Source organism: Macadamia integrifolia, chromosome 7, assembly GCF_013358625.1.
Source record: "Macadamia integrifolia cultivar HAES 741 chromosome 7, SCU_Mint_v3, whole genome shotgun sequence".
NCBI lineage: Eukaryota > Viridiplantae > Streptophyta > Magnoliopsida > Proteales > Proteaceae > Macadamia > Macadamia integrifolia.
The window spans coordinates 33,732,618-33,754,594 of record NC_056563.1 but is presented as its reverse complement, the minus strand read 5'-3'; the positions used below and the strand labels follow the sequence as shown (position 1 = coordinate 33,754,594).

General features: G+C 37.4%; 2 protein-coding genes across 3 annotated transcripts in view; one reads left to right on the top strand and one right to left on the bottom strand.

Annotated features, from left to right (window-relative positions):
- The first annotated feature begins 4,528 nt into the window (after positions 1–4,528).
- LOC122083914 lies at positions 4,529–12,129 on the top strand. The gene is made up of 7 exons (XM_042651850.1): positions 4,529–4,717; positions 6,682–6,768; positions 8,484–8,693; positions 9,676–9,840; positions 10,078–10,131; positions 10,224–10,370; positions 11,551–12,129. The coding sequence occupies exons 1-7, from the start codon at positions 4,538–4,540 to the stop codon at positions 11,929–11,931; spliced, it is 1,224 nt and encodes a 407-aa protein (XP_042507784.1). The 5' UTR covers positions 4,529–4,537; the 3' UTR covers positions 11,932–12,129.
- A 1,329-nt stretch (positions 12,130–13,458) lies between these two features.
- The window catches only part of LOC122084071 (monosaccharide-sensing protein 2-like), a 10,485-nt gene continuing 1,966 nt past the window's right edge, over positions 13,459–21,977 (bottom strand). For both annotated transcript variants that reach the window (XM_042652105.1, XM_042652106.1), the window contains exons 4-7: positions 21,243–21,809; positions 17,169–18,124; positions 16,125–16,312; positions 13,459–14,385 (exon numbers count right to left, since the gene is read on the bottom strand). In XM_042652105.1, coding sequence (XP_042508039.1) covers positions 13,944–14,385; positions 16,125–16,312; positions 17,169–18,124; positions 21,243–21,809 — 2,153 coding nt within the window. In that variant the 3' untranslated portion in view covers positions 13,459–13,943. The remainder of the gene's footprint in view (positions 14,386–16,124; positions 16,313–17,168; positions 18,125–21,242; positions 21,810–21,977) is intronic.

Sequence of the window (21,977 nt, the reverse complement as noted above, 5' to 3'; positions counted from 1 at the left end):
AATCAGACACCGATCTCTCCCCACCCCCCACCCCCCACCCCACCCCCACCCCTTCTTCCCCCTTCCCCCTTCCCCCTTCCCACTTTTTTTTCGTAGTATAACACAAACTTTATCTCAACAAGAGTAAAATTTCATCACATTAGATTACTATTGTATACTTTTTTTTTTCAACTAAAAATACAAAATGGGATAAAACAAGGGCAATCAAAAGAATATTAAATATTTTAAAAGAAAATGTACTCCATCCATGAGCATGGCCTATGCCAGAGCTTTCTGTATTTATCTCTCTCCTCCCCTAATAAAGGACAGAGATTTCATTTTATTGGAGTGGAGGAGAGAGATAGACACATGGGAAGACAAAAAAAATCTCATATTTAAACTACGCCCACCTAATTTTATGAAAGACAGAGGAATCAGTTTTTTGTGCAAAACTGCGGTGGTGAGACAATTTCAAATTCAGTGTCAACGGGTAAAAATTGAAGTACATCGTTAAGAAGATTTTGAGACAAGTGGACTCCCAAAGTCCCAATGACTGTGGTGAGGGTAACCAATGCTCACTATGAAATGAAATGAGCTAAAACATTCACAGATTACTAACATGAACAAAAGCACAGAACTCAAAATTAGCTCTAGGGAGCCTGATGTTCATGACTATGGAGAAAACCTCAATAGGTGTCTGAAGAGCTCTTACTTCCCTCTTGCAAGGATGAAAATATGACCTCAAAGGCAGAGCAGGAGACTTATCCCTACACCTCATCCGGAAAAAAAAAAAAAAAAAAGGTAGAATAAGAGAAGAAGAGAGATATGCTAAGATTTCAGAACAACAGTTAATAAAGGGATTTCCAAGCCTCTATCTATATTGAACAACACATCAGAGATAACTACTGATATGGAAATGTCAGATGGCAGTTCTAACTAGTGGTTTTGTTTTAGTTTCCACTTCCAAAACCAATTAAGCAAAATGGGTCTCAGACTTGATGATCATCCCACCGGTAGGAAATGCATCTTAAAAGCTTAGTCAAACACAAGAGGTGGAAGATTGGGGTTACTTTTAGGTTTACGAATGCAAACCTTCCATCCAATCTTAGCCTTTTGTCAATTGGTTATTCCATCACGATAGCAATCCATTCCAGTCAACATTGGCTTCCAATTACCACCTCACACACTCAAACTCAAGAGAACTCTAATGGAGGTTCTCTCTATTGGAAAAGATTGTGTTTTTGGTTGATTGACTTCTTGCAATTAAATCTATCCATATTGGAGCCAATCACAATCTCAAGTACTAAAATCATGTATAATCCTATTAAAGCATGATTTAGAATGGTTTGGATTCAATATCCAAAATATCTTGTCAATCAATTACATAATCATCAAATATCTTGCTCTAAAATCTCATCTCATATCAAGATTCTAATTCAAGGGATGTCCTCCCAAGGATGATGGCCAATCATATATATACATGCTAGCATAATAGGAGAATCTAAATTGGAAAAGGGCACATAAGATCCCATTGGCATTCCACCCAACATGTCGCGTAATCAAATATCAGATTCTCAATATAGTATTTACCAATATAAACATTACTTAGTAGATGTAACCAAAGTCTTCGAAGTTAAGTAGGTGATTATACACTTGTCCCTTAACAATACAATATCATATAATAGACTATAAAATATGTACAAAATTACTGACATAACCCCAATCTATTGAAAATGCAATTTCAGAGATTCTATAGTTCCAACTAAGCCTTTAAATAAAGTATTTTCATTGTTGAATAAATTCTATTCAAACTCTAGAGAGAGAAAGACAGTGGAATCTTCTCCCTAAGGCTGGCTAGCAGTTCATTTGTTAAACTGCTTAATACTAACAGCATTTTCTTTATTCCTGATATTAGTTTGAAAATATTCTTCAATAAAAATAATAATAAAAAAAAGACTTTAATTTGAAAATATTTAAATAAATAAATAAATAAAGGGTTTCTTGCATGCAAAAGGGCAGACCAAGAGACCATCTTATTCCAGAATCGTCATGTCACCTTCACCAGAGGTTTGAATTATGTTATATAATAGACCTCGATCGGTTAATTGGACTGGTTATAGCATACAATTTCATCCTTCATGTCTCTGACAGCAACATATGGCATCCGAGACATGTAAAAAGTAAAAATTTTGCAGAATTTGCTAACAATTAATTGGGAAAAACATCCCCACAATGACAACTTGGGGACCTTTCACATTCTAACTTGTGGATCCTACATTGAAACTCTCTTCTCTTACACTAAATAGGCTTCTCCATTGGTAAATAAAATTGTCTCCCATGCATCTATTAGTGTGATGCCTCACATCGACATCATGAGAAATATTATAGAAATAAAATCATATGCACAATGCAGAAGATGAACAAAAAATAGAAAGAAGAAACAATCACACAATCATAATGTAAAGATTTACACGGTTCGATAAAGTACCTATGTCCATGGAAAGATGACAGTGATTTTCATTAACTAATGGAGAAAGGGTGACAAGCTCTCTTCCTCACACTTCTCTATATTTACAAAGAATTCCCTATAACCCTAATGACAAGAAACAAAGGCATAAATTTCTTGAATTATCCATGTAAACCCTAAAAATTTTCCACTCCAGGTCTCAAGCTTTCTAAGCTTTTAACAACCTTTCAAATGCAGCTCACAACTTCTTTTTTGTTGGATACAGAAAACAACCCAAAACTCAGTCCACAGAATAAATACATCAACCCTTATCAAACATTTGCCCCGATCTATTTAATATTATCTATCAAAGAACATTTATCATCATTTTCATATATAGGAGAATGGAAATTCTCAATGGACCTTTCATTTTAATGAATAAAAATCAATACTCTAAATGGTAAATGAGAGAAACCAGATTTTATTTTATTTATTTATTTATTTATTTATTTTGGTGAACAAAGGAACCAAATCTCGTGTCTCCTTAATATCCACCGAAGTTGGGTTTTCTATTGGTGGGGGGTGGTGGTGTGGTTGGGTGGGGAGGGGATCAGGGGGTACTACCAACGTTGATCTTTAGTGAAAGAATAAAACTTTTTTCCAAGGGCCATAAAAAAGTGGGTTTCTTGCTGGGATATATAACTCAAATATGAAAAAGTAACCAAATTTTTAATTACCAATTAGACAAGTTACTTTGTATCAAGTACTTTAAAATGATACTATCAGTCTATCATGGCCTTCAAAGTACAAATCCATCTACATTGGAACATTACTATATAGTATTAACAAGCACCCACTAAGATATCCTCCATTAACCTTCTTGCCTTCAAGTCATAAATCAATATGTTAGATAAGACAACTACTACTTACATTATTGGTTTCAAAACAACACTTCTGTATGTTTCTTGAAGAAGAATAATATAGTTACAAAGGAACCAAGAAAAAAAAAAATGTTCCTACATGTTTGTTATAGGAATCTTTCCTACATGCCCTGCCACGTGGATTGTTATGACTCGCATAATGTGTGACTTTAGCCATCTTTGCCATGCCATGGTTAGGCTTCTGTTCTGGTTTTTGGGGGAGAAGAGAAAAGAAGCCAGATCCCTTCTTACGTCTATCGGGTATAGACTGCGACAAGATCTCATGGGTGGTTTTTTATGAGAACAAATTAGAGTCGTTGGATTTGCTAGGGATAGGTGTCAATCGACCAGGTAGCGATGAGCACTCAATAGGCAATCTGCACTATAGAGAGGAGTTGGATCCAGAATTTTGTGAGTTGGAAAGAAAATGTGGTAACAGCGGGCCTATGCATGCACCATATACATATACGAGATGGTCACCCCCAATTTAGGTTAAACCAAAGTTAATTGTGATGCGACGCTCCCTCAAGGGACTTTGGAAGGTGGTTTGAGCTTTATTTTCATATATCAGTTTGGAAGGATGATAAAGTCCATTTCGGTTCCTCAATGTCTAAGTTTAGTAATTCAAAGAGAAGCACTGACCATCAAATCTACTCTATCTCATGTTTTGGTTTTAGGATATCTACATCTTCAAATAGAATTTGATAGCAAGAAGATTGTTAATTTACTTCAAGACTATAATCAAGTAACAACTCTGGAGGTGACGGCAACAGTCACTGATTAGGCAACAATGTGTTTTATTTGCTTTCATTTCTTTCACTTGAATTCTAAGGGCTATGAATAATGTTACAGGTGCTTTGGCACGGAAGGCCCTATCTATCATGTATCTGACAGATTAGTCGTATTTCATTCCTTGGCTTCTCAACGAAACAAGTTATTCTAAATTTTATGCTTTCTGGATATTCCTTTTATTTTTGGTAAAAAAAATATGCCTCCTAAATATTCTCAAATCTGAATTTATCAACTATGGTCAGAATTGGTAACATGGTAAGGAAGGAGTCAGGGCATTTGTTGCCTTAGTATGTTTGGATGGAGGAGTAAATGCTATACATGTATGGTTACTTGTCCATGCTATATATATAAGTCTATTGCTGCATACACCTACTACAGTGAAAGAGAGCTCTTGAGAATCATGGCTAGCTCAAGGAGTTTGACTGTGGAAAGCATTTTGATTCTCTTCATAATATGTTTGGTTTTTAGCCACAATAGGGTGGAAGGAGGCAAAGGTATTTCTAGACAAGAAGAAGATGAAGATTTGGAATTGGAGAGGCAGCTAAAGCTTCTTAACAAGCCGGCTGTGAAATCTATCAAGGTATGTGTTTGAACAGGATTTCTCCATTGTTTCAACAACTGGAATTGGATTGGTCAAATCTTCGATTTGAATTGGTATTGACTATGATTGGTATCGATTTTAAACATTCTAGAGTGGTGATTTTAGGGTTTTGGGGATTGGATCACTGGGTTTCAATTCTTAGGACTCAATTCTAGGGTTCTTGGAACCAATCCGACCAATGTTCAAAATCCTCCTTGGATTTTCTCTCTTCTTTGACCTAGTTCTAATCTTGACTAAAAATAGTTTCTTCTAATGTATTCTTCTTAAAAAATTAGGGACAGGTTTTTGTCTGATAACAGCCCTTGCCCCTCAGACACTAGGGAGAGCAATGACTTCTTAGAGGTGTCCACCTTTATGTCTGAGCACAGGGGCACTCTCGACAGAAAACACTTGCCCCAAAAAGTAATAAGGAAAAAAAAGAAAGGATTGAGTTTCGCCACACCCACACTGACGGTCATCTGTTGAACAATGAGGGATATTGTGTTTTTTTGGTAGCAATGAGGTGTATTATCGATCCATTCATAAATAAGGACACATTGATACCATTGATGGTTGTACTTTTCCTTAACAGGCAGTGAAAAAAAATTTCCCCAAAGAGAAAATGATTCAAAGTAGGATCTGATGGGATCATAGTTAGCAAATTCGGATTCGGAAATTATTCGGACGGAGAATTATTCGGAATAATTCGATTGACTAATTTAAGGATTCGGTCAAAAAAGCGGTCCAAAAACCTTATTGGGTTTTTTTTTTTTTTTTTAAATATTGTTTAAGTGGACCGAATAATTCGGTTTAATCTGGTTCGGTCCGAATTATTCGCGTTTTATATTCACTTTTGAAAAAATCGTGAATTTTACCGAATTTTATTTTTAATTCGGATTCGGTCAGAATTTTGATTAAATTCGGAAAAATTCGGTTCGACCGAATAATTCGCAAATTATTTGGCCGAATTGATAACTAGGGATGGGATTGGATTGCTGGGTTTTTGGAATTGGCTTTCGGGGGGGGTCGATTCCTAAGATTTTGGGATCAATTCGACCCGGATTTCAAAATCCTTGGATATTCTCTCTTATTTTACCAAGTTCTAATCCAGACTTTAAATTGTCTCTCCTAAATGTATTGTTCAAAAAATAATAATAAGGGAAAGAGAAAGAGAGAATCGAGTTTTTCCACAGCCTCGGTCATTCTTCATATGGTGTCTATAGGGTATAGAAGAGCAACAAGAGGTATTATCGACCATTCATAAATAAGGACAGACATTGATAATTTGATACCATTGATGTACTTTCCTCAAAGTGGGGTATGTGAGGGAAACTTTCTCCAAAAGAAAAAATAATTCCAAGTAGACTGATGGTTTATCATGTTCCGTAGCATGTTCTTGAATTAATGTCTGGGTTGGGCTCAAATTGTGATTGGAAATTCCTCAGTGCTTGGTTCAATAACTATGGACTATGATCTCCCTAGTTCACAAAACGGAGCTGATACCAAGTCCATGGAGCATAGTTTCAAGTATTGATATCGTATTGGTTGTATCGGTCATATCATATATCTGACTAATTTTATCGATATTGGTACAATATAAGATCGATACCAATACCAGTACCAATACCAATACCAATACCAATACCAATACCGATCACTGCATCCTTGCCATGGAGTGTTAGTTCTGGTTCAGCATTCAGTCTAGTTAGTAGTTCCCATAAAAAATATTTTGGGCCTTGGGTTGGGCTTGATTCGTGCAAAAGTAAAGAAACCCAATCTGCCAGAGTAAAAGCCCAAGAAACCCAAACAAAACCTCAGGCAGAAGCCTGAACAGGCTTGCTCACTCGGGGGATTATGCCGTCTGGTGCTTGGGTGGTTTTGTTTGGGAAATGGGAGGGAGGGAGAGAGAGAGAGGAAGAAGAAGAAGAAAAGGGAAATGACAGAAGTTTACACTTTCTCTGCAGACTGAGTATGGAGATATTTATGATTGCGTGGATATCAAGAAGCAACCAGCGTTCGATCATCCCTTGCTGAAAAATCACACTATTCAGGTGTCATATTCTAATTCTTCTTTGATTCATCAAGTTGTGCTTCTTCTTGGTTAGTGTATGAAGTTAACAACACACACCGTTTTATGTTTATCTTCACATTCTGGGCATCAAAGCCAAATTACCCATTAAACTATTCTTCCATACAAATCCCAATTTCCAATGAAGATCTTAATGTACCCATTGAGATGTGTTCACTCACCAGTGTACCCATTCCTGTTGTGTTTATTTGTTGTTTGGTGATTCTGATAGTCATGAATCATGATTTTTCTGATACACTGCCCTAGCTTGCATATTTTGTTTGGTATAGGTTGCTTGGGTAGTAATACCTATTGACTTCTCAAGCTTCTTTGGTTAAGACTTTTGTCTTTGTCAGGCTAATAACTAGAATATTTTGGTCTTTCATCTGGAAACTATTTTCTGGAGTTGTGTTATCATTTGCTATAAAGTAATAAGACAGCATTTGTGGCATATGTTGAACCAGCATAATAGTCTGTTGGATTTAAGTGCTCTCTTAATTTACTTTTTCTGATATACCTAATAAATGGTATTAGTTATTTTATATTGGAGTGGTATTGTCTTCTTTTGGAGCCCTTGCACAGAATGGTAGGATCTGCTTTGCATTTTGATTGTGGTCTTCTTTGTAGAGTGGTATGCAGGCAGTTCAAACATTCTAATCTCCTTATTTGAATTTATCAATTAGACCACTATTGTGGAGGGTCCAACCCCAAATCTTAAGGCATTAGGTGGAGAAAGACTATAACTCTACGACTCCCAACACCCTCTCATGTGTAGATGGAATGAGACGTCTCCATAAACATTAAAAGATAACATGAGGAAAAGACCAAGGAACTATGGGCTCTGATACCATGTTGGAGAATATGGGATAGTTCACAAATTAACCACTTAGAGATGTCCAACCCAAAAGCTTAAATTATTAGGTGGAGAGGTCCAACTGGTATATGAATGCATCCAAGTTAAAGTTAGCCGATGTGGAATATTATTCCGAACACTTCCCCTCATGTGTTACCCTTCTTTTGGGTGGCAAAACACATGGCATGTGTGATCCCCCTCACGTATTACCCCTCTTTTGGGTGGAAATACATAGCCTGTCTGACCTCTCTTTTGAGTGACTCTACATAATGTTTAGTTAATTGAATAGGCATGATCTTCTGACACCATGTACCTTGTTAAATGAATTGGGAAAACCCACAAGATACCACTAAGAGAGGCAATAGGTGGAGAGAGCTCTTCAAGTATATGAAGGCATCAAAGAGCCGAACAAACCGACGTAGAACTGTAACTCTATAACTCCCAACAATAATAAAGGGGAGGTGGCTCGAATGCTGTAGATTGTTCTACGTTTATCTTTAAGCTTCTTCTTCCTTGGAACTTCTAAGGTTGTGGCTTGCTTGCTTTTAGTTGAATGTCTGATCTTTCTGTATTTGGAATGAGATTAATGTAATTAATTGGAACAAATTCAAGAAAAGAAGAAACAAATCAGTCCCTGCAGTCCCTTTTGATCAGTACATTTCATATCTTTATTGGATAAGCAAAATTTTATTAGGATTCTAAAAAGTGTCATTACATGGATACCAATGAACCTTAAAGACCCCTCCTCCCCCCCCCCCCCTTTCTTTCTTTTTTGGGGGGGGGGGGGGGGGGGGGGGGAGGATTATGGATTCAGCTATGCTCAGTAATTTAATCATTTGTCACAGATGAAGCCCAGCTCCTTACCAAAAGGGATGATAAATAAGAAATCATCAGGAATTAGGTCTTCAGAAATTGGGTTCAAGAATAATGAATGTCCACCGGGTACAGTCATCATACGTCGGACTCAAAAAGAAGATTTAACAAGGGCCAAATCTCTAGTAAGAAGAAGTCCTGGAAATGCTCATCGACTTACAAAAGCAAATCCTGGATATCATGTAAGTTATGCTTTATCAAACTACTTACATTTTACCTTTTATTTAGTTTCTTTGCCGGATAACATGTATTTATTTTTTGAAACATTTTACCTCAACATTTTTATGCTAATTTTATTTTAAGAGGTTTTGCATAGCAAAAAACATTGTTATAACAAAATGAAATTGGCAACTGGTCTAGTGTTGGTAAGTTCATCAGCTCAATGGGAAATTTGTGCTTTAGTCTTCCATGTTGACAACTATGATCATAGTAGTCAAAGCTCCTCTGCCTAAAATTTTGGCATTTCAGATCATTGGAATACTAGAACCATAATATGGTTGGAATGTCTACTGCCAGCTACGGCTATCTTGTCTTAATTTAGTAGGCACTCATATTATTAAAGAATCTTAATAGACATATATTATAAGATATTGGAGTTTGGACTCTTAAGATATGAAGCAAGCCTTGGGGTCAATTCAAAAATCAGTTTTTTTATTACGATTGTCTACCTACCAGCCATTTGATATGTGTATTTATTAAGTGCATTTTCCATATTTCCGTAATTAGGGTGTATATGTATTATTGAATCGTTGTGGCATGCCTATGGTGAATTTCAGTCATCGTAGATTCGTAGCGTTTGTATGTCATTTGTCAAAGTGTTATGGTATTGCTTCATGATATGGGCATGAAAATTTTTTTTTCTCTTATATTATTCTCTTTACTATATCTTCTTTCCTTTTCTCTTATTCTCCTTACAATTAGGTGTAGGTCTGAGATTTTCACCTTATATCTAGCAACTGCAAATCATTGTATCTATTTCTTTCCACTTATCCAATTGAAGCTGTATCAGTTTGCTTTGGATTTCCTCTGTTTAGGGTCTTATCATTCTCTGCTTAAATGTTTTATATTATCAATGCTAAAATAATTGACTAGTTGAACCTTCAATTTTGTTGTCCTGTCCTTTAAATGATTAAGTAATTGACCTACTAATTCTCTCTTCCTCAGCTTGCACCTGTTTCGGTACAGAGACCGGATACGAAGTATTATGGTGCCAATGTATACTTTAGCTTATATGAACCAAAGGTTTCAGCCAATCAATTTAGTGAAGCAGTATTATGGGTAGAAAGTTTGTTTTCTGATAAATTCGACAGTATTCAGGTTGGATGGACAGTAAGTTAACTCAACTCAACGAGCACATTCATATGTCATATATCAAATCAAATCAATGCTTTCATTTTAATCTTTGCCCTTTCTTTTCTCTCACCTACTTGAAGACCAAAATGGCCATGCTAATGAGTAAACATAAGTTATAATGCTTGTGGTCATGGAAAAAGAGGATTAATTTAATTTAGGCTTATCTAAGGAAAATTCTAATAATTCCACTTTTCAAATGTTTGGGTTTCTTAGGCCAATCCAAAATTGTTCGGTGATAATCGATGTCGACTATTTTCTTATTGGATGGTAAGCTTTGAAACCTCCATTGATGTTTTCAACCTATCGAGTAGAATAGATACATTTCCCATTACATATTTTCTTCATTTCTGTGTGTGCAGTCTGATGGATTTCACGGAAAAGGTTGCTATAATCTCCTCTGCTCAGGTTTTGTGCAAGTCAGCAGGCAGATATCCTTTGGTTTAACATTCAAGAACATTTCTACCTATGATGGCCCACAAGTTGAAGATTGTTGGCTTGTGTTCAGGGTACGTACATTAAGATACTTTTCCATTGAAACTTAAACCAGTTTTCTCCCAAACTTCGAAAAGGAGAGAAGAAAGGTACGAAGTAACTAAATGGCCAATGCTTTCAATCGAATGTAATCCCACGAATGGAGAGATAGTCATGCCGCCTCTCTTTTGAGTGAATCGTCCAGCCGAACAAAAAGATGTTTTTGTTGCTTTATAACTTAATTATTATAAGGTTTCACCAATTCAACTAGATCCTAATTTTTTTATGAAATTCTAATTTAAGGTATTAATCTTCCATGAAGTAGAACAATTCATTGATATTGCAGCTAAGGAGGCAGTTTGAGCCTGAAAAACCTGAACCCAAGCCTAAGCCCGAGCCCGAGCTTGGCCCACCCAATTGTTTCCAGGATTGGGCTGAGGTATTCTACCCATGGGCTGGACTCAGTTGACAAATCCTAGCCCAAGGTTGGCTAGGCTGGGTTAGGGTTGAGGCCTCAGACTCAACACGGCATTAGCCTAATTTACATGCATGTATTTTGTAGTGAGATGCAGTGTTCTAATTACAGCATTATGCTAGTTAACATAAGCTTGTCAATTTCTTGTCTTCGGATTATTTAGAGGGCACTTCAGTTTTAGATTTTGTTGTGAATTATGATCTATCCATTGTAAACACATATTTTGAAAAGACGGAGGATCATTTAGTTACCTTCAAAAGTGGGTATCATACTATCCACATAGATTTTTTTCTAATTAGAAAGAAAACGGTTTTGGGGAAAAATTTTGATATTTTCGGATTGACCAAAACAATGAAACAAAACGAGTTTTTAAACCTTGACCAAAACCTAAGGTAGAATAGTTAGACAGCTCAACAGTAATGTCATTCTGAACTGTCGGTTGTATCGCTTATATTTTTCCTTTTATACACTCGAATCATGTGAGACCTTGATATGGTAGTGAATCCAATTATGTTTGCGGTGTGATCATCGGTATTCTAGTTGGCATTCATTTCTTTCTTGTTGCACGTTGATTTTCTGTCATAGTATTTTGTGAATCCTCGGACTCCTGCCTATTCGATATTTTCAAAATTTCCACTCTGTTTTCATAGTAGTTTTATTTTAGTTACATCCAATTACTAGTCTTCTCCATATCTTGTAACAATGTTCTCTTGACTCATTGAACATGTGTTTCGTGGTAGGATCCAAAATCTGGTCATTGGTGGTTTGTACTTGGAAGTACCCAGGTTGGATATTGGCCGTCAGAAATCTTCAGTGACTTAAGAACCCATGCATCATCAGTATCATCTGGTGGAGAGGTTTATGGCCCCACAAACGAACCTAGCCCTCCAATGGGTAGTGGCCATCTACCACAAGCATTCAACATGAGATCGGCTACTCTTGCTAGAAGGTTTCAAGTTGTCGACGATAAGCTTCAACTATTGGATCCTGATTATAATGATTTTAAGCCTCATCCGGATACTCCTAAATGCTATAATGTCCTACGAGCTTTTCCTTGGGGTCGGGATATTTGGAAAAATTCCTTCTTATTTGGGGGACCTGGCGGTGATTGTGGAGCGTGATGCATCACTAGTTGGTATTGTAGAAGAAGCTGTTCTGTTTCATCTTTGAACCATTACTGTGTTCAAATAATTAATAGCTGTCAGGTCACTATTTAGTGTATTTCTTGATTTTCAATTGTTATGGACACTTTTAATGTGTTATTTGAATGTATTATGCAAATAAACTCGTCAATTACTCTACCAAAAGTTTTTTATGTATATGCAGAGCAAACAAGGTTATCAATAGAACCAACCACTAATCCAAGTAACCCAAAAAGTTTAATATTCACAAGCCAAAGATACACCTAGCAAACTAAAAGACAAACCTAAGAAAGATGTTAATGATCCATCCAAAAAAAAAAATCTTCAAGTTAATGCAGAACTTACATCAGAAATGAAAAAGCTAATGTACAGCAACACAAGGTCCTAGAATTGCAATCAGAATACTAGAAAAAAAACTGCTTAACATGAATTAGAGTAGCTTCACTCTGGCAAAGAAAAAGGGTAACGCTAGGTTTTCTCAACTCCATTTGGCAATCACAGTAAGGGCTTCTGGGTTATCCAAAGGTTCCCGGCAGATACGCGATCTTCATTCATCACTTCTCGAATTCCGACAATTGCTCCAGGGCTACCTGGTTTATCACTTTTCCTGCTTTTTCTTGCTTTTCAACAGAAGGAATAGGGGGTTTGAGGAGGCTCTTTCCCACTTCCTAAAGTAGTTTTTACTAAAAGCATAGATTTGGACTACCTGTTAGTTGGTGCAAAGGAGATTATTGGCATAACACAAAAGAATCAACCCTTCCCGAAGGTGAGCCTTCCAACAATTTCAGCGAGAAAAGATTATGCTGTGCTTAGTTTGCATTAGGGGAATTATGCTCTCTGAGAGAGAATGTAACTGGAAAAAGTAACCCTAATGGTTTCCCTCTAAAGACGCAAAAGATCTTTTGCATAGCCCACATAGGAAGGCTTTTCCTATTCCACCACTTATGCCACTGGCTATTTCACCCATTGGACAGAGAGAAACACGATCAGAATTGACCACATAAGAAAGACATGTTCTCAGTAGGCTTGGATTTTTAAAGCTTTAACCTGCCATTTGGCTGATTCCATAGTTCCATCCAATTGACTTGTGCACCAGTACTTAAAAAAAAATTTAACAAGTACCAACAGACTTTAACGAAAGATAATTTTCAACCGTTCAGAGCAGTCATGAAAGTATTCAATGAAGGTTAACCAGAAGGATTCGAAAGAATGGGATTTTGATTCTTTTTCCTTGGACAAATGCACAATATGAAGGTTATGTACAGTAAACTAAGTGCGACTCGACGTAAAGATTGGTTTTATGCGGGAATCACCTGCAAAGGGATTCAAGACTTCATACAGCAAACTGTGTTAAGAGATCTACACCAAGAAAGCGATGAATAATATGATCAGATTATATGACCCTAACTGTATTGATTCTTTAAAACCACCAAGAATTTCCACTCTCTGAAGGGAAGTCACATGATCATCAGATTATGTTCACTTTGGATCAAAGCAGGCATCAGCTTTTAGGAATTAAAAGGTTCTTCCTGCAACCATTCATGGCTTTTATTCTTAACTATATAGTTCTCTAACAAACCAATCAGGAGAGTACAAATTTTGCACTCTAATATACATACATATACACCATGAACTAATGGACTCGAAAGTCAAATATACCTTCAAAACAAAAATAACAGATATCACAAAAGGGGGGAAAAATGTGGCGCCGGTGAAAGAAATCAAAGTCTCTTGCTCTCAAAACTCCTCGAAGAGAAGGAAAAAACACAAGCAAACTTTCAAGACACTAATTACTTCATTTACTCAACTCCATCCATTACATGCTTACCTCTTCTTTTCTTGGTAATCACCACCACAACCAGCAGTATTTTATCATTTTAACACCAAATGACACGGGCAATCTCCAGGTGGCAGCAGTAATAGCAACTTCAGCAGCTCAGAATGCCAAAAACTGGTACCAATTAAGCTTCCCAATTTCCTTGACTATTAAACTACTCATTCTTGGCTGCAGCCTGTTTTGCACCAACAGCAAAGAATTCTGTGATAACCTCAAGGGGCATGCCCTTGGTTTCCGGAACTTTCAAGAAGACAAATACCCATGAGATACAGCATACAACAGCATAGATACCAAATATGCCTGCAAGCCCAATGGAGGTGAGCATGACTGGGAGTGTGTAGGTAACAATGATGTCACAAATCCAAAATGTAAGCGCACAGATGGCAATGCAGAGTCCACGGACTCGGGTGGGGAAGATCTCTGAGCAGAGGGTGTTGGGAATTGGACCAAATCCCGTGACAAAGCAGCAGAAGTAGAGAATAACGCAGACAGTTGAAATTACAGCGTGGACGATGGTACCCAAGTTCACAAGATTACCAATGACAAGAACGGCGAGCGCCACTATCAAGATAGGAATCGTAGACAGTAGCAGCGTCCTGCAATAAGGAGAAATTAGAGAACAAGATACTGAATGCACCCATGAGCAGCATGTGATACCCCTTTTTTAGGGGGGGGGGGGGAGGATTAAAAAAATTAAAGTGATACCTTTTCCAAAAGAAGTTCCTTGCGTGAAAAGTATATGATGAGAAAATATAGTAACCCATAGCCATACATACCTACCTTATAGTATATATCATTATTATTATTATACGCTTTAAGTTTGTACTAAATGCTTCAACTTACCAATATATAAAGTAGATTGTGAAAGTTCCCCTTCCAAAAAAACCATGTGAGAAATGCCAAGTTTTTGTCTTGAATTCTTGGCCCATCTTGAAGAATGACCCGCTCCGACATATTTTGGTGGCGACCCGAAATGAGATTTTTTCCTAAGATCTGTGATGGTAGCAGAGCGGTTGGACCCAATGGGAGGTGCGCGGGCTATGGATCGACCTAGCTTGGAGGAGTATATAATGTTGTATCGTCTTGTTGAGCAAGTATCAAAAATTGGGGGTTTTCCGTGTTACGGTTTCTAGGCAAGTTTTCTTGCCAAGATTTGGGTGCTCCTGAGAGAGATCTCAATTATAACTTTTCTTCATTCATAGTGAAACATCTTCTTCTTCACCCAAGGACGTAGCACACCACATCGGTGTGTAATTGTTATAATAATATATTTATTAAATAGTTCAAATGAAAAAATTTATCAAATATGCTACCAAATATTGATCAAACGTATGTATGTACGTATGTATATACAATGTAAATTGGTTCCATTCATTCCACTCTACTATTCTTTTTTTCAACTTTTGTTTCCATCTGTGTTTAATGGCATTCTCATGTTTCAGTTGATCTATATCTTTATGTCAACAATAATCATAAATGCTTGAAGGCCAATGACTGGAAATTTCATGCATCAAAATTCAGTAAAATACATAATTCCCAAAAGACCTGGTTTCACTCGTTACAGTCCGTCTATCTTAAGGGGAAAACATCCAAATTTAAAAACATGTAAGAAGTGTTGAAATTCACAATCAAATAGTTAAAGAAGCTGGAAAGAAGAATATTACCACCAATCTATTAAGACAAAGTAAGAAAAGTTAAGGAGAGTACTTTCCGACGCACACATGGCACATTACATGCATACGGCAGGGATCCCTGCCATGCAGTGGCCCCATGCAATACAGGGTTGGCCCACTGCATGTCAGGGATCCTCGCTGTGTGTCACCTAGCACAGCATTGGCCTAGAATGAATATTTTCTTCTCATAAATGAAAGAGCATAATCATAATCAGTTGCGGAAAAACTGGAATAGTTAATCATTAATTACAAAAATGGTCATGCAACAAAGACCACTAACTGCACCAATAAAATAAGAGACAGCGGTGCAAGTCAAAGGTAATGAAAGGTGAAAGGAAGGCATGTATAAAAATCAATATATAAGTAGGAAAGAGGGTTTACAGTTTAACCAATCATATCTTGACGAACTGGTGTTAATTATCATCGAACTCTCTTTTTTTTTTTAATGGAAAATTATTCTTCCTGGATTTTCAAATCATCGAACAGTTCAATGATTCTCTGAAAATTCAATGATTTTCAAAACTCAGAGCTCAGATGGTCAGACTGAAAGCAGGGTTTAGTTTGTATACTGGTTCCAGCACTATGCCAATCAAGACTAGTACAATGTGAAGCACCCAAAAAGAATCCGACTGGGGGTGGGAGGGAGGAGATGAGTGGTTTACCTTCTTCCAGTCATATCAATAAGCCTCATGGCAACAGCTATACATGGAAGCATCAAGAGAGTTGTGAAAGCACTAATTAGTAAAGATGCAGAGGTTGAACTTAGGCCCAAGTCTGAAAGTATAACTTCAACACCAGCCTCCTCAAGAATCTGAGGGGTGTAGTACAGAACCCCATTTATGCCTGAAAACTGCATTGGAAAAATATTGTACATAAAAATCTTATCAGGAAAGCATAGCATAAAAGTAAATTTAGGAGACCGTCCTACCAACAAGAAAGTAAGAAGCCCCAACTTCCATAATTCCAATTCCAAATCCATTTAAAGCGGGAAGATATATTTAAGATCACAAGTAATGAAAGGTAAGCATAAACATTATGTAGCAATGGAGTAGACCATTCATACAGTAAGACTGATTAAATGTGTCCACCTACTTCAATTGTTAACCACCCAATACAGGAAAAAGTTTCAACATCAAATCAAAATCCTGGACAGTAATAGAAGATGAATATGCTGTTTCTTTAGCACAAAAGTTTTCAGTGGAAATCTCATCCAAATTGTCAAACATTCGAGGAAAAAAACATGAAAAGAAAAATAAGTACAAAAAGTTTTATTAAAATTGAAACAAACTACAAAAGAAATTGACTACAAATATTAGAGATGGAAAGGCATTTGTCTCATAATATTAAAGTTATGTTGAGCAGTTGCCTAGCCACTTGATGAAAAAGACATTTGTCTCATGATATTAAAGTTATGTTGAGCAATTGCCTAGCCACTAATCATCAAGTAAACAAGGAAAAAAAGGGGGATATATATCAAGTGATATTATATCAGTCTCTACTTCTCAAACTTGAAATTGAAACCAACTCAAGTTTTAGGGAATCAAAATACGTACTTGCACAATGGGACGGGAAAAAAAGAAGTCCACAGATACTCCACTACTTAACATTCTATAAGTTAGAAATAGTCCAACAGGTTCACCGTACTTTTTTATGCAACATGAGATGGCAAGTGGAAGAGTGGAATACTACAGTAGAAACTCACTTACCTGTTGAAGTATTTGAATCCCTACCCCAACAAATAACGCATGCTTGACTCCCGGCTCAAAAAGATCACCCCACCTTGGCCCTTTTGCAGCAGTTTCAGATGGGTGAACCATGGCAGGTCCAACTGGATGCTGCCCTATAAGCTCCTTAGAGTACAGAGCGGGCTGGCTTACTAGAGCAGCAGCCTGAATGTATTCACCACCTTCAGGAATATCGGCACCAGGAAGTGAAACAAGAGATCCACGCCGGGACCCAGGGACACCTTCCTGGTGTAAATAAATTCTCTTGAATCCCCCTTCCTTCTTTCCATCTTCACCTTCTCTCTCAGACCATTTCCATGCCAACTGCCAACCACCACCAATGCCCATACTGCTGCCTGCCTCCGCATTTCCCTGCATGAGACTACTGTGGCGTCTCATGCTCATAATGCTACCATGGGATGCAGGAGGTGGTGCGAAGTCCTTACCTTCCATGCTAGTTGTCTGGCGTGAGATCAATGGGGTATGCAAACTCTCATCAGAATCAACACCGCCAGCATCAGACGCATAGTCATCACCCTCTCTATGCTGGCTCTCCTCATCCCACTGTTCATTTCTATCATGCTGCTCTGCCTCACTCAACATACTGCCGAAGTTTGGAAAGAGCATGCTTCGCATGCTTCCCGTCTCAGGTAAATTCTCATGGACACTGCCAAAGAGAGTGACCAGAGGGTCCATAAGGGGTACACCCTGGTTCTCCATGCTCCCATGACGGGACACAAGACCAAGAGTACTCTGTCGCCCAGTGACGGGTCTAGCAACCCAAGAAAGGCCTTCTTCAGGCCCATATAACTTGATATGGTCCTTCTGAGCTGTTGGGTCATGTTCATCAGTTAGGTCATCGGCTGGGCCTATTATATACTCTTCTATTGAAGTTTCGCCTCCAACTCCAAGGCCTTCAACCAGCAAAGCCATCTCACCTGTAGATCAAAGGGGCTTTAGTACTTTCCATTATGCATCAGTCATCAAATTCTTATAAAATATGAGAAGATATAACTTCGGAGAATCTATTGAGGTCATCAAGAAACAATTAACATGCTTCTGGGATAGGGGATACCAAAAAAAAAAAAAAAACAACACTGAATGTTCAAGGCAATATTCCTATAAAAATGATTGACTTATTGTTTTGGTTTGAATATTCCAATTACAATAGTTTTCTATGTTGAGAAATGTAGGTTTCAAAATGAGGACCCATATAAAGAATTGATTTTAATGCTTGCATGTGGATTGTCTATCATAACTACATCACATCATATCATATAACATAAGGAAAGTCTGTTTACATTACAATACAGTGTTATGGAGCTATATTGTGAATTTAAAATTAACATGAGCTGGTCCAAAAGTAATATTTACCAACTAAACATAACTTTGGATTGCATCCAGATAAAAATTTGAAGACAGCGAAGGTTTTTTTTTTTTAATTTCCTCTTTCTATTGGCAGAGGAAAAAAGATGTGATAAAAAGAGACTAAGAACTAGGGATGAAAGTTTGGCCTTGACAACCCGAACCCGCCCTGAGCCCGAACAAGGTTTGGGCCAAGTTTTTTGACCCTGAGGGCAGGTTAGGGTTGAAAAACCCCAACCCTGGCCCAGGGTTGGGTTGGGTTAGGGCCTCAACCCGGCCCAACCCGACCCAACCTGGCCCGAAATTTAACCTTGCATCTTTATAATAGAAATAATGGCTCCAATAGGTATTTTATTTTTCTATAATCTTTTAATATATGAGACATGAATGGAAAAAACATGTCAACCAAGGTTAATCCAACCATTATAGAAGCCAAGGTCAACCCAACCCAGGCCAACCCGACCCAATCCGGCCCTGATAGGGTCAATTAGGGCCAAGCTGGGTTGGTATGAACCCGGCAAGGTTGGGCCTAAACATGAACCCAACAGGGTTGGGTTGGGCCTGGGTTGAATTTTGAGGACCTAGGGTTGGGTTAGGGTTTTAAGAAACCTAGCCCAACCCGGCCCTGTTTCACCCCTACTAAGAACTAAGGAAGAAGAGATATATATATATATATATTGGAAAAGAGAGGGAAGAAAGATATTAAGAAAGCCTCAATAAAACTTCATTCAAGAAGAAACAATGTGAATTTTCCTTAAAGCCCTCAAAACTTTGATTTAAAAGTACAAAAAGTAACCCAAAAAAATAAAAAGAGAAAAAAACATGGAACACATTCTTTCCAATATTTAAGCTCCACCAAAATTTAAGCATGCCAAAAAATATGTTCAAATTGGGTAATAAATACAAACTGGTAAAGAACAAAGAGGGAAATGTAAAAAACTTCTTTAAAACCCATCACTTAATTTGCAAGTTGGATATTTATCCAAAAAAAAAAAAATTTGCAAGATGGACAAACAACTCATGAAAGACAAAAAATGAGAAGAAGGGCAATCACAGTGTGGTAGAGAAGAATGCCCTTTCCATTAAGAGAAGATATACTTAGTACTCTCCCATCAATCAACTGCACTACTAGTTCCGTCCAATCTTATCCTTGCTTCTCAGTAGTTCTAAGGCCAGCTGAAGGAATGTGATTGATAATTGTTCAGCCTTAAGGTTCAGGAATTTCTTTGATATTGTTAAGACTTAAGATAGCTTTCTAACTCTAAACTTCCAATTGATAGTATTCTTTAACATTCTTGACGGCCTTGGTATACCGTGCTTCAGTGCTTTTTAGGAATTTGATATCCTTTTGTTTGACTTCAAAGTTTTGTAAATCAATTCATTGTCTACCCTCCCTCATGTGAGACCATCCTAATTAAAGTTATACTTGAGTAAGTAATAGGCCCACTAATGAATTAATTCCACTCTAACTTCAATCAATGCCAATGCAATTGAATATTTTCTCATCCCATTCAGTCTTTTCACACTCACTGGGTGATATAATATTGTCATGATTTTGCTGATATACGTATTTGTGATGAATCCAATATGAGGATCTTTCTATTGAATGTCAATCACCTAGATATTGCAGACATTAATACCTTTGAAATTCTTCGTTGCAGAAAAAAAAAATGATATTTTACTATAAAAAGTGAGTTCTAGTTTCCAGCACTCTCCTGCTTCTCTTTTAGAATACTCAACCAAAATCAATAGCTAAATAAAAGCTCAACATCACTATACCAGTAAGATCATCAGAAAATTCATAATAATTTTCATTCTAAGATTTCCCATTTCTCATACATATAATGGACTAAAGAAAAATCTACATAATAACAGCCATCCAGGCAACAGTATTGGACTTCATAGTGGCAGTAAGGGACCCTCAAATCCCTCAAGTGAAACAGGTTAATGGGATAGTCAGAAAAGTTGGCTGAGAAGAACTCCAAAGCTGTAGCACCAAGGCTCAAGTCAGAGAGGGATAAACCTCCACTACATCTTCCAAAAAATCAAATGGGAAAATAGGAAAACTCAATCACTCAAAGCCTTCAGAATTTCAGAAGTCAAAATAATTATGCAATCAGGGGGCAAATGAACCTTTAATATAGGCCATCGCATCCTTGGAATGATGTTTTATGTGGAAACAATAAACCCACGATACAACTTATAGTGCATCATTACTAGACTTTTCTGGGTAAGGTCTAGTCCCCCCCCCCCAAATGTCGGTTGTATCTTTTTTCTATTATTAATTAACATTTGCTAGGGCTGCCAGGGGTCATGAAGTTCCCAAGTTCACAAAAAACGGTACACCATAACTACTGGCAATGATTTCTAATAACATAGGTTTTTCTCAACTTGATTGAAATATCCTCAAGTGCATCAATGTTTTTAGCACCGGAAAGAAGCAGGAAAAAGCGTTTGAGCAACAATTTCAAAAAAATGCACTATCACATTAATTCATATAACTATAAATAAACACATACAACATCGAAACTTCTAACTATTATTGTTTTCCCTTGGTTGACAGATAGATGCAAATAATTTACAATGTTAGCTTAAATCATCCATGCCAAAATGCAAAGAGATTAAGTTCTACAGTGGAAAACAGAGAATAGCTAATAATGTTAACTACTTGGAAACAGCTCTTAAACAAACCTGAGACATCTTCCCATCCACGTAACCTCTGCAATACGCGTTTAGCCTCAACCATCCGCCCTTTACTCACAAGCCACCGTGGAGATTCAGGCAAGAAAAATACTGTCAAAGCGAAATAAGCAAGAGAAGGAATAGAAAGAACCCCAAGCATCAACCTCCAGCTTGGAGATTCCATCAGTGACATCCCAAAAACCATACAATAGGCCAGAAACATCCCAGCAGAACCAGTGAACTGTGGAAGGGTATTTAACAATCCCCTTATTTCAGGTGGGGCTGTCTCAGATATATAGATAGGAACAAGAGTGACTGCGAGACCAATTCCAAATCCATCCAAAAGTCTTGCCAATAGAAGGATATAAACATTTGGAGACCAAAGCATTACCAGACCACTAACAAAATAGAGAAGTGATGAGACTATCAGCATTGGGCGCCGCCCAACCATATCTGATACGGCTCCAGAGAATGTTGTAATAACTGTAGCACCAATAAGTGACATAGCCACAATAAGCCCTTCCAGTGTTGCATCGCTTTCCAAATCAAATTCCTCCTTTATGTAAAGAATCGCCCCTGCAAAAATCAGAATTAATTCTCAATTTAGTGTGTAACTTCAACTTTTGCATCTTCTACCGTAAAGAGAAGGATAATCATCGAAGAAAGGAAGAATCGGGAAGGAAGCAGAAAAACTTCAATGGCCAAACCGGAAAGCACATTCAACAACTATGGAGAAAGCGTACA

Excerpts from the sequence above, each read along its gene's own strand:
- LOC122083914 (XM_042651850.1), top strand. The coding sequence starts at position 4,538 with ATGGCTAGCTCAAGGAGTTTGACTGTGGAAAGCATTTTGATTCTCTTC. Across the intron at positions 6,769-8,483 it reads TGAAAAATCACACTATTCAG|ATGAAGCCCAGCTCCTTACC; the intron begins GTGTCATATTCT and ends CATTTGTCACAG. Across the intron at positions 10,132-10,223 it reads GACTATTTTCTTATTGGATG|TCTGATGGATTTCACGGAAA; the intron begins GTAAGCTTTGAA and ends CTGTGTGTGCAG.